Here is a 12,887-nt window from a genome sequence, read left to right as displayed (position 1 = left end):
CTACGCAGTAATCACCACCTCTTTCAAGTGTTTCCCGTTTGCATTGTTCCTGAATTAATATTAATTAAATGTTTATGTGTTGTTTGATCCATTGCAAAAGGTCTATGATAAAAACGAGAGTACCATGAGATAAAATATATGTGAGTATGGCTGTGAATTACTTGTTTAGTTGTATTTGTCTTGGATAAATATTTGTTTTTTGCCAAAACCCTGGGCCACTTGGTTTTAGGAAGCGTTTGAGGGGAGCGAGGGGTTAGTTTTTCTCTGTACCGTCGTCATATCTGTCTAGATGTATAGATAATTCATCCTTCCATGAATGACATCTATAATCATTGTAGCACAATAAATCAATCGGTTAAGCACATAGATTGAAGTCAACTCGATTGCAAAAAATCACGACAAGTTGGTTTATAATCATGTCACTGACATCAACAGAGGGACATACATCACCTCATATTTCCACATCTCTGCTAGCCTAAATATTTCACATACAAAGAGCGCGGAACGTACTCGGGACTACCCGTAAAGTGATGGGCCACGTTCAAACTGTCAAAATAGACTACGCTTCCTAATATAATAATTATATGTTTCACCAAATCAGGAAAAAGCTGAATGCATTGTAAGGCGTTTGAACGGGAAGAATGGTAAATTAAAAGCATTGGTAATCTGCCATAGAACAATAAGCATACCATATTACTCTCTTTAGGAAGAACAGTATAGTGTTTATCGAAATGCTGGCTCAACATGTCAAACGGAGTGTGCTGATTAAACACAATGTCGCGTTTCAACATTGGGCAAATGATTTTGCCATTGAGAAAAAGAACAAATGAGAGCACAAGATCGTATGACGATTTTCGATCAATTTGCCATGTTTAATTGTAATATAAGTAATAGCAGGCGTGATTGGCTGGAAAAACCCTTAAAAGCAACCTTCTCTGTAGTGGATTTGGAGGTGTCCAGCATTAACAACCAAGTGAAACCTGATACTGATGAAAAAAGCTGCGGACAGAGAACCAGATATGTACATACAGCGCTGCTACTTGTACATGTAGAAGCCATGTTTCCTTGGAGATGAATGTCTAATTCAAGATCCTCATCTTGTGTCCATGTTTGAGTTGGATTGCAAACCCCATTTGGATTCCAAGACAGATTGCCATGTCAACATGTAATAGCAAAGCACAAAGGAATACCTCCGCCAAACGGCACTTGAAGTGAAATCGGATAAGCTTCTCCTGATCATTTTGTATAAAAGAGGCGGGTAGCTTACTCTCAAGATTATCCAATTTTCTCCCGCCTCAATTACAAATCCTTCTTTTTTTTTTATATATTAAATCATGGAATCTCGAGATAAACTCAAACCCTTTGTGGTATTTTGTGTTGCCATTTCTGCACTTGGTGCTCTCAACAATGGTTTCAATACATCTGCTCTGAATATTCCAGCAAAATCTCTTACAAATTGTCCCGATGTACCATTTGGTACAGTGACATATTATCCCAACTCACCTTTGCCTCAATGTATCCCAATGTCCGATTGGATCTTGTAAGTTTTTACCTACCTTTAATGCGCTGAATTTATGCTAACATTGCCTTGATATAGGGGTACTGCTACTGGCATGTACGCTATCGGTGGTCTTTTAGGGGCTATGATTGCTGGTTGGATGGCTCAAAAGTATGGTCGTCGTGATTCGATGCTCATCATGAATACCACTTTTTTTATCGGTGCCATCTTGCTTTCTCTCTCTACTGAACCTGGTCAATTTGCTGTTGGCCGTATCTTTGTCGGTATCGGCTCTGGTTTCATGACGGTCGTGATTTCCATGTACATTGCTGAGGTATCCCCTTCTAAATACCGTGGTGCTCTCGGTTCTTTCCTCCAACTTTTCTTGACTATTGGTATCATTATCATTGAATGTATCGGTCTTGGTCTTTCCTCTGCTATCGGATGGCGTATCGTTGTTGTGATCACTGTAGGTCCTGCCATCATTCAAATGCTCTGTTTGCCTTTCTGTGCTCGTTCTCCCCGTTGGTTGATCTCTCAGAACCGTATTGATGAAGCTCGTGTTCAATTGATGCGTCTTCGTTATGGCGACGTCCAAGAAGAGTTTTCTGAAATGATCTTGTCTCTCACTAAAGGAGGTTCTGATGGTAACGACAAGAAGGCTGTTCCTGAAGCTGAACTCGGTGACAAGGACAGTTTCGATAATGCTCCCAACGAGGAATCCAACGACGCTTTTGAAGGTGAAGAATCCTTGTCTATTCGCGAAGTGTTCTCCAACCGTTGTTTGATGGTTTTGACCTTGAAGATGATGGTTGTTCACGCTTCCTCTCAATTAACTGGTATCAATGCTGTCATGTATTATTCTACCAACATTTTCGAAAACTCCTTTGGTGATGTTGCAAAGTACGTTACTATTGGTGTCTCTGGTCTTAACATTGTCATGACCATTGTGGGTCTCGGTTTGATTGATCGCTTGGGTCGTAAGATCTTGTTGGTTGTCTCTGCCTACGGTATGATGATTTGGTCTGTTCTCATGACCATTGGCTTGCGGTTCGACGTTTCTGCTCTTCAAGTGGTCTCTATCTATATCTTTGTCGCTTGTTATGCCGTTGGTCTTGGCATGATTCCCTTTGTTATCACTTCTGAAGTTTACCCTACCTATGCTGTCTCTGCTGCTTCATCTGTTGCATTGGCTATCAACTGGCTCTGTAACTTTATTATTGGTCTCGTTTTCCCTGCTCTTCAAACAGCTTGTGGTCCTTATGTTTTCTTGATTTTCACAGGTCTTTCTGCTTTGGCTGGTACTTTTATCCTCATCTTCATTCCTGAAACCAAGCAAAAGACTATCGATCAGCTTGGTCGTGAGCTTGGTTGGGCTGATATCGACTTGAATGATGTCCGTCGCAAGTAAATGCCTGATACTGCTTTGCACCTTTACCTCTTTGTACTATTAGTGTTTATATAATATTATTTTATCATACTTCTTTCTCTTTACATTCATTTTAGACTATTTCATTTATTGCAATATCATAAACTTACCATTTTTTTTAATCTCATAACTATTGTGCTGTCTTTGCTCATTTGCTAGTTTCAAATACATTCAACACAGCTTCAAATCAAAGTGAGATATGTTACTAGTCAGATCGTGCATCTCCTTTCATATAAAATCGAAAGATTAAGTGAGAGAAAGTTATACATGACTTTTATTTCTATTATACACACAGTTAGGCTCATCAATAATAATTTTCAGCAACTAAAGAGGGAATGACAGATGTGTGGATAATATAGATCTATTCAACAGTGTCCAAGGCCATTTTGAACATGGACAATAGTTTGTCTCTGTCTTCTAAACCAACACTGACACGGACTAAATGACGTGCCACACCAAATTGAGCAGCCCAATCCAACTCTGTGTAATGAGCAAGGATAGTGTAAGGACTACACAATGTAAAATTGGTACCAAGGGAGGGTCCTTTAGCACAGCTCAAGTTGTCGTAAAAAGTAGCAGCACTCTTCTCGTCTTTCAAAACCACAGAGAACAAACCTCCATATCCTGAATCTTCAGAATCAATCTTGACAGCGTCAAAATGGTTTCTGCATGTGAACTTTGGGTAAAAAACTTGCTCCACTATAGGGAGTGTAAAATTAACAACCATGTGCCTGTGGTTTTCCTACGCTGAGCCGCCCTTACCTTTGGGATGATCTATTAGAAAGTCGCACAAGGCTTCTGTATTGCGATTGATGGTTTTGGATCGTTCCTTGAATGTACGAGAATTACGCTCCAAAAAGACGGCATCCTCAGACCACACCAAATCCTCGTACTCTGCCTTCAAGATAGCCTTTAATAGTGTATAATACGCTCCGTTTGGATTCAAAATCATGCTAAAAAAAAGGATGGTGAGATGCCTGATTCCCGTCGATCTCTCAGGCCTAAACTCACCTTCCGCCCATGACATTGGAGTCGCCAGAAAACACCTTTGTCAAGCTACTCACGACCATATCAGCCCACTCGAGGACAGCGACATTGCAGAAATTACCAATGGTCTCATCAATGACGATCAAAAACTTGTATTCATCTGCCAGTCTGCGAAGACGCTTGATATCAGGAGACTTCAACAAGGGATTGGAGGGAAATTCGCAGAACAAACTCAAGATCTTTTCGCCTGATTTCAAAAGTGCCTCCAATTCATCCATGCTTTCATCCTCTCCCAGGCCATAAAAGTGACAGCCAGCGCCCCACTTTTGTAGAATCTTGAGGGTATCGGTATAAGGGAATCTATCAAACAGGTAACTTAGCTTTTGCTGCCAAACGAAAGCACTCATCGTAACAAATACTTACCCAAAGCACACGCTTTTGGCAGTGCTATCACCAATAAGCATAGCAGCTTGATGAGCATGATAAATAGCGCTCATGCCACAAGGGTACAAGTACACATCCTCCTCAGACAAACCTCGAATACCACGATCGCCCTTCAGCTGACGTTGCTCTTCCAAATCAGCGCACGATGTCTTGCTTTCCTTGTCACTGAACTCACTCTCTCCCTTCAAGACACCTGCAATACGTCTTCTCAAAGCAACTTTGGCATTGTTTGCGAATTTCACAGGTAAATTGCGGCCATAGCGTTCCTCCAAATAAGTGCTTTGCTCGACATGCTCTTCTTCCTTGTCTTGCCCGACTTTTGGGATCGATCGACTGCTGCTGTAATGGCTTCTGCTACGACTTCCCATAGTGATCTTGGGTCTGTACATGTCGTCCTTCTTGGAGGCCGTTTCCTCGGCAGACTTTTGCTGATTGTCGTCCATGATACGCAAGCAGTATTCAGCCATGCGAGAGGAAATAATGTCTCCAGAGTGCTGCCAGAACTGTTTGGCGATAGGGAATGCGTCTTGAGGGAATAGAACAATGTGAATAGGTACAGGCTGGAGCTCGTTGGAGGCATGGAGGGGTGCAATCTCGAACTCTGCAATACGAACGGTGCCGGTGGGTTCTTTGTAGTAACGTTTCATGAATGATCTACACTGCTCCGCTACTTTATGCGAAGGAAACAGCATGCTTGAATCGTTTTCCTTGCCAAACTTGGCTACGAGACGAGTGCATAGCTTTGAGAGAAGATGGTCAATGCGTCGTTTAGACATGCACATGTGTAGCTTACCTTTTGAATAAAGGGATGGATAAAGAATCGAGGATAGCCACATTCCATTTTGGCAGTGACAATTGGATTGCCTTCTTCGTAATAGATGTTGTCTTGCCATGTGGGAAACATGACAGACACAGCGTGAGGGGTGTGTGCTGGGATAGCAGCACCAACTTGAGTAGGGGGTTCCATTGTGATTTGATTAGTGAAAAAGAGAAAAAAAGAAGGAAACGAACGATCCCCGCATACTTTAATACTTGTCGAATGCAAACCATCAAATGAAACGAAAGGATCTCATCAATACAGCATTTAAACTCCCTAGATCTATCTTGTATTGCAGAGCAAAGAATGGCTCATTATTTAGCATTGTGTCACAAGAGCACAAATCCGAGAAAATTAGGGCTGGCCAGAGAGCAGCAGCAGGCACCATGTGCGACATTTGATATCAATAAAATATGCCCTCAACAGATCTTCTTTGATTTTGGCATTTGACAAGGAGATATCCCTGGAGCAAGCAGTTGTGATACAATCTCATTTGCACGGCCACGCTTTATTTGAATGCACTCAGCAAAGACCTTCTCAATTGCTTCCAAGCACCAATTGTCTCCAAGGAGTAGATGCCATTGCCAATGGAGAATCAGTCCAAGCATACTGCTCCTAGCAAGACTGGAAAGAAGCTTGTCTACCACTAGTTGCTCAACCCACAGCCAAATAGCAGGGAGGAGGAATTCAGTACTCTTATGACACACTTGGGTAATTATATTTTTTATTTACATGATTTGGATATAAAGAGACTATAGCTTATTTACGAGATCTTCCACCATTTGCTTGCATTCATCAGCACTAAGGTATTCAGAGTTTTGGATGGCATTGGAGATTAAGATTGTATTTTTCACTTCTTCCGAGTTGATCCATACACGGCCATTCATGCCAACTGCTGTTTCAAAGGGGAAATGTTCGCCCAAATAACTCAAAATCGGTGTGTTGGGGTTGAGCAATCTTTCAAGACTGTTAGTACAACACTCTTTATACACAGCAGCACACACATACACATACACACACACACACACACACACACTCTCTCTCTCTCTCTCTCTCTCTCTTTCTCTCTTACCTTCTACAGAGTCCCAGCGAACATTTAATCACAAATCCACCCACTAATTCACCAAATCCATCTGCTTTTCCAGTTCTGGGATTGACACATTCAAGCTCGGGCTCCATATCAGGATTTGCCATGGACACTCTGCAGTAGACAAGCGACTGTACATTCAAGTTGGGTTTGTTGCGCTTGGTAGCACCTTCAAATGCCATCATGGGCAGGACGGCTGAATGTGCTGTTCCAATGTCGACACGGAAATACTCTCCCATCTTGGCAATCACTGTGCCAACGACTGACTCTCCGGTGGATGCAATATACTACAGCGCTACTTTAGTATGTCCCTCTATATAGCGACAGGCTATACACGTACTCGTTTTTGATTACTCTCGATCCAGTATCTGTTTCCGACCTCCAAATGTTGCAAAATGCCTGCTTTCATGGCGACAATCTGATCACCTTCTTGTCTTAAGCCTGGACCCAAAACAATGGTAGATGCTTCATCTACATCAATGACATCTCCGGGTAAAACAATGCGTGGATCCACCTCCATGATTGCTGTATTATGCGTGTTGAAAGTAAGAGAGAAAGAATGCTTTCCAAAAAATTTTGTTGCCCATTTTAAATGGACTGGTTTTCTTGGGCTTTCATAATCTCCCAAACTGTTTCTTCATACTGCAAAACACAGCATGGACTTGATCTATCCAATGCATCGATGCTATCCACCAGCACCCAACTGGTATTCACTCTATGTTACTGCAGTTGTGGAACCTCATTTTTACCTGTACTCAAGCCGAAATCTGGTCATTGTACTCGCACTGGAGGATTTCAGGTACTGCAATTCGTTCACGGCGGCTGAAGATAGAGTGGATGTCATTGCAGCATACGGAAAGTACTGTTATACAGCAGCAGCAGCAGACAAGACGGTGCGGTTATGGGATTTCATGTCTGGGTCTCTGATTTCCACGCATAACGAGCACAGTGTAAGTATCTGGCAAGAGCCAAATAAGGGGATGTTGACGTTTATGCAAATGGTAGAAAGACATTACTTCACTAAAGATCATACGCCAAGGCAGTGTGGTCATATCTGGAGACAAGTCTGGCACGTTTGTATTAGCAGACGCTCAGCTGAAATCATGTAAATCGCACGACGCCAGCCTCACATCACCCATTACATGCATGGCAGCAACCCAAGTAGACGGCAGAGACTATCTCGCTGCAGGCTACGAAAATGGCATGGTGTTTATCTACGAAATCCATAATGATCTGTCGATGACCATTGCCAGCCAAATCATGGAAGACACAGACCCAGTACAGTCATTGGATTGGCAGCCGTCCCGTCATTCATCAGAATGGCCCTTGCTCGCATTCAGCACCAAACGAAAACCTCAGATTTTGTTGTGGAATAATGCAGCTCAATCCATCATATCCTCCATTCGACTGCCTCGCCCGCCATCGCAACCCACAGGGGGTCAAAAGTCTGCGGCTACCTGGGTGCAAGTGAGCTGGCAGCAAGACCACACACTGTATTTTACCAGCTACTTGGGTGCCATTGTCTGTGCTGATGTATCCAATCCGACGAGACCCATTGTCAACACGAAAAAGAGAATGGATAAGCATGCTCGGCAAGTGTTTGTTTTAAACTTTGCCAATCAAGGCAGTCAGATGATCAGTATTTCTATGGATGCACAGGTCATTAAATGGGATACGCAGCTTGGAAACGACGTACAGATCATCAAGACACAGACAAAGTACCCTTACTGTATGGATACGCCAGCTTGGGACAGTGGGCAGCTGGCTATTGCCATGGGAGAGAAGGAGATCAAGTACTGGAAGTTTTCTACCGCACAAGATGTCATTCAGCCTCAAACAGATCCCAATTACTATGCTGCTATGGTCATCTGGAGAGGTCTTCAGGGACGGATTCAGAAGGTAAGTTGCAGCAGATGTGTACCTGCTATGAGCTTACTGACTACAAGTAGATTCGAAGCCATCCTTCTGTAGAAGGAACAGCCGCTTATTCAAACGAGTTTGGGCACGTAGGATTGTGTGATTCTTTTGTAAAAAACAATGGCATTAAATTTCACAAGCACCATACACTCAACAGTGCGCCATTCATTGACTGGGGGCCCGACATGTGTGATGTACTGCAGAGAGAGGACATGCGACATCCATTGATTTCTTGCGGTGGAGATGGCACTGTGCACGTCTACGATATGAATAATGTCAAGACACCACCCGCCCTGTTATGCCAGGTGCTGGAAAGACTCAATCCTGCTTGGTTCAATAAGCTCAAAAGCATAGACTCGCATCGCCACTCGCTCAAAGTGGATTCAAAGCTGACGTGGATAGCATTTGGCCATACAAACGGCTTTATCGAAATCTACAATCTAAAGACACTTAAGCTGATATATACCTCAAATTACCAGCGTCAATGCGTCACAGCGCTTGATTGGAAGTGTACGTTGGGCTGATTCCTCGTAAAAATGATATGTTACTGAACAGCTGTATTATAGATGTTGGAGATAAGCTCTACCTTGCATCAGGAAGTCGCAGTGGCCAAATTGTAGTGTACGATGTATCGACTGTCAGCTTGGAAAGCGAACAAGGCAAGTGCGATACACTATGCGTAAAGGCATGCTTGCCTAACTGGTTGCTTGTGTAGATATCCCCATGTTGGGGCAACATGCTAATGTAATTGAATTCAATGGGCACAAAGAAACTGTGAACGACATCAAATGGAGCTCACATCCAGACAAAGCTCTTTTCGCCTCAGCGTCCGACGACAATTGCATTTACGTGTGGAATATTACTACCTCGAAGCCAATAGCTAAATTCAATGAACATCGAAGCCGTGTCTATACAGTGGAATGGAACCACATCGCCTTGGATTCCCTATTCAGCGGAGGACAAGATAAATTTATATACGAATGGAATTACAATGATTACCCTTACGACGAACGAAAGGACGATGAGCCAACAAAGTACCATAGAGAGAGATTTGCACTGGTCAAGAACAAAAAGAAGCGCAAGGAAGTATCCTCCTCCTCCTCCTCAACTACGGATATGTCTACCACCCCACCCGCAAAAAAGAAGACCAAGGCTCACACAAACCTACCGAGATCCATGCTGAATACTGCTCAGGCTTCCGAAGCCTCGACGAGTCGTCTCAAACGGGAACAATGCTGCTTGATCGTAGCCGACAAATTGCTGGGTGGAAAGGTAAAGGAAGCCGTCTTCAAGATTAAAGAAAGTTTGACACAAGAGCAACTTCAAAATGCCACTGTGCAAAAATATTTGACCGTGTGGGATGCTGATGATGGAACGCAGAAAGAGCCACATCAGAATATACATGAATTACTGTATGGCGATAAAAATGATATTCGACACTTGCTTGACCTGGAAGGTATGTTGCTTGCCATACGGCTATCTGTGAAATGTACAGCTAATATATTGCATAGTGGGTGCCTTGGACCGGGATGAGCAAAACATAGTTCAGCCGTGGTCTGCAGAGGTGGAGCAAAATGTCAAGAACAAGTTTGATATCAAGCTGGCTATGGATATCATGCGCTGCCATTTTACTGTATTTGATCAAGACACAACAAACAACGGTCTAGCAGATTGGGTGATACTAGCACTAAGTCCAATGGGTAAGCTCATGTCTCAAAATACTAAATCTCGTACTAATGGCTGATACAGTAAGCAAAGAAAAGTGGCTAGAGCTCATGTTGAGCCAAGCAAAAAAGATGGAATCAGCCAAACAGTTCAACCTTGCTGCTTCATGCTACATTGCTTGTAGCCATATCTATGACGCCATTGCCATGTACAGACAGCAAAGTATGTTTCAAGAGGCCATCGTGGTAGCTAAGCTAAGATTACCGCCTGGAGACCCTATCGTCAAGTCATTGTTCAGTGAGTGGGCAAAAGAACTGCAAAAAGGCAATCAAGATACTTTGACAGCAACATGGTAAGTGTGAGACGCCCATGCTATTTTGGCCTACTTGCCTCTAACACGTCGTTGATTTCAGTTATTTGCTATCAGACACAGAAGGCTCTGTCGAAATCGCCATTGACTGTTTGACTCGAGATGGAAAAGAATCTGGCTTGTTTTGTGCAGCATGTTTGGCGTTAGCTATCAATGATACTACACACCAACAACGGTTGGATCGTTGGCTTTTGTTATTGGCAGATCGCTTAACGAACAAGAAATAAACAGAGAGGGAATTACCAGTGTGATTGAATAGCTACGCATATACAGTTCATCCGCTCAAACTGCTTTCAAATAAACTACAATGGAAAAACAAGTTTTTATGCAAATGCTTGCTGCCACGCACTAGTTTTCTTTTTTCAGTTTATATATTAGAATCAAGCGTGGGTTTGAGAGCCTTTTACACTTTTGAGAATCGAGACGAGATTATGCATGGAGTCATCTTGTTGGCTGCGTTAGATAATCAACTAATGATCCGCTTTTTCTTTTCTCGTTTAACGGTTAAATCAATAAAGCCTTCTTTCTCTATAGTACCAAGAGGGACCTATTTTCAATCTTCTTCACTATATATATACTGTAAAACATTCATATCCTTTCAAAATTTAAATAATTGTGTGCCGTACAAGATGGATAAAACCACCGGCAAAGCCGGCAATGGGGAGGGGTTTGGGGGTAGAACATAACGCGTCTAATCTAGCATTTGATAATATTAATCTATATGAGGGCTTAATCGCAGCGAAGCGAAGGTTCAAAACCATAGTATTCAAGCTGCAAATTCGGGGTTTCATTTCCAGTTAATAAGCTTACCAGCAACATATCGCATCAAAATTTGCATAGATCAGTTTTACCAAAATCACCATGCCTTCTATTCAAATTAGAAGTTGCACAGGCTGTAGAACTACCCTTCCAGTAAATTACAGCTACCAAGGATGTAATTCATGCCGTGTAAACAAAAGCTATAAAGCAAAAATACAACCAAATTTGACAGCTTTCAACCCTTCATATCTTGACATGTAGACCTTTCTGAGCCACCGAAATGATGCCAAACAATTGTACTCAAGTAGCAGTAACTTCCTGGTACCTTTGCTCAACTTTTTGAGCCAAAAAAACATGGTCAAAAACCGACCAGAAAGCATGAGGGGTACCTCATGATTTTTTACGAAAATCAAACGATCGCGTTTTTCACCTTGAAAATGAACACTTTTACTATGGTATAGATCAGCTCAAAATGTTTCTCTCGACCCAAAGCAACATCTGAAACCACTTTTATGGGATGTTCATATGCAAAATATGGCTATTTTCGCTAAAAACCTCATTTCAAATTTTATTAAATTGCTCATTAAGTTCGGTCAAAGTATTTATTACAATTAGTATCATTGGAAGCGCCTTGAAAAGTACTTCAAGAATGGATTAGGAAGCGTAGGGTGATCATTACAGTTTATATAGTCGAACACCACGAAATAGATTAAAGAAGTCGAAAAAATACGAAATTTGTCCAATCCTGAACAGAAAAGACAAACTGAGTTTCAATCTATTCTAGCGGGCGGCACCACTGCTGCTGGCTGACCTAAATGTCTTTCTGTTGAAGGCAGTGATAATTGCGATACTGATTAAATGGGAATCATGGAATTGAAAGGGAAATTGCTTAGCGCAAATAATTTTTTGGGGAGCTTTGCCTCATGAAGGTGTCTTTTGCAATGACAATATCTCAAAAAAGTCGCTATAGATCTTACACAAGTCCTGTATTTACTTATAGCCGATCAACCTCGCTACGCTCGATGACAGTGTCGCCTTGCGGGCTCTTGTCGAAGGCATTTCAAATTAGAGACAATAAAAACCTGCTATTTAAGTAGATTTTAAGCGGTCTATTGATAATAGAAGAAAGATTATATCAGAGTCAGAAAGGGAGGTGTATTTCTCCCTGCATCCTCCTCACTTTGCCTATACACTGGTATCAACGGAAGCTATTATTGAAACGACATGAAAGAGAGTTTAAGCTTTATGCAGCATTTGTATACTACATTTTCCATTTGTGCCATATTTTTTGGTAGTAGAATTGTCATATCATTCACTGCTGCTGATACTCTTAATAAGATGGCGACATAAAGCTGGCTATAAGTAAATACAGGACTTGTGTAAGATCTAAATCGACTTTTTTGAGATATTGTCATTGCAAAAGACACCTTCATGAGGCAAAGCTCCCCAAAAAATTATTTGCGCTAAGCAATTGCCCTTTCAATTCCATGATTCCCATTTAATCAGTATCGCAATTATCACTGCCTTCAACAGAAAGACATTTAGGTCAGCCAGCAGCAGTGGTGCCGCCCGCTAGAATAGATTGAAACTCAGTTTGTCTTTTCTGTTCAGGATTGGATAGATTTTGTCCTTTTTCGACTTCTTTAATCTATTTTGTGAGATTTGACTATATAAACTGTAATGATCACCCTACGCTTCCTAATCCATTCTAGGAGTACTTTTCAAGGCGCTTCCAATGATACTAATTGTAATAAATACTTTGACCGAACTTATTGAGCAATTTAATAAAATTTGAAATGAGGTGTTTAGCGAAAATAGCCATATTTTGCATATGAACACCTCATAAAAGTGGTTTCAGATGTTGCTTTGGGTCGAGAGAAACATTTTGAACTGATCTATACCATAGTAAAAGTG

General features: G+C 41.8%; 4 protein-coding genes across 4 annotated transcripts; 2 read left to right on the top strand and 2 right to left on the bottom strand.

Annotated features, from left to right (window-relative positions):
- Window positions 1-1,334: 1,334 nt before the first annotated feature.
- Window positions 1,335-2,909, top strand: UBR1_2 (E3 ubiquitin-protein ligase ubr1; the record flags this gene model as incomplete). The annotated part of the gene is made up of 2 exons (XM_064820131.1): window positions 1,335-1,540; window positions 1,598-2,909. 2 exons carry the CDS (start codon window positions 1,335-1,337, stop codon window positions 2,907-2,909), a joined length of 1,518 nt encoding a protein of 505 aa, XP_064684051.1.
- Window positions 2,910-3,288: 379 nt separating this feature from the next.
- Window positions 3,289-5,325, bottom strand: ATC70_000719 (uncharacterized protein; the record flags this gene model as incomplete). Its single annotated transcript, XM_064820130.1, has 5 exons — window positions 3,289-3,626; window positions 3,690-3,880; window positions 3,939-4,274; window positions 4,338-5,098; window positions 5,152-5,325. The coding sequence occupies 5 exons, from the start codon at window positions 5,323-5,325 to the stop codon at window positions 3,289-3,291; spliced, it is 1,800 nt and encodes a 599-aa protein (XP_064684050.1).
- Window positions 5,326-5,927: 602 nt separating this feature from the next.
- utp15 (U3 small nucleolar RNA-associated protein 15) lies at window positions 5,928-6,782 on the bottom strand (the record flags this gene model as incomplete). Its single annotated transcript, XM_064820129.1, has 3 exons — window positions 5,928-6,132; window positions 6,248-6,549; window positions 6,603-6,782. The coding sequence occupies 3 exons, from the start codon at window positions 6,780-6,782 to the stop codon at window positions 5,928-5,930; spliced, it is 687 nt and encodes a 228-aa protein (XP_064684049.1).
- A 136-nt stretch (window positions 6,783-6,918) lies between these two features.
- ATC70_000717 (uncharacterized protein) lies at window positions 6,919-10,441 on the top strand (the record flags this gene model as incomplete). The annotated part of the gene is made up of 8 exons (XM_064820128.1): window positions 6,919-7,212; window positions 7,268-8,161; window positions 8,212-8,689; window positions 8,746-8,838; window positions 8,895-9,635; window positions 9,691-9,879; window positions 9,929-10,196; window positions 10,258-10,441. 8 exons carry the CDS (start codon window positions 6,919-6,921, stop codon window positions 10,439-10,441), a joined length of 3,141 nt encoding a protein of 1,046 aa, XP_064684048.1.
- Between the last annotated feature and the right edge of the window lie 2,446 nt (window positions 10,442-12,887).

This window comes from Mucor velutinosus (genome assembly GCF_035048745.1).
Source record: "Mucor velutinosus strain NIH1002 chromosome Unknown tig00000041, whole genome shotgun sequence".
NCBI classification, from domain to species: Eukaryota; Fungi; Mucoromycota; class Mucoromycetes; order Mucorales; family Mucoraceae; genus Mucor; species Mucor velutinosus.
Note: the sequence above shows the minus strand (reverse complement) of the source record. Positions and strands in the feature narration are given on the sequence as shown.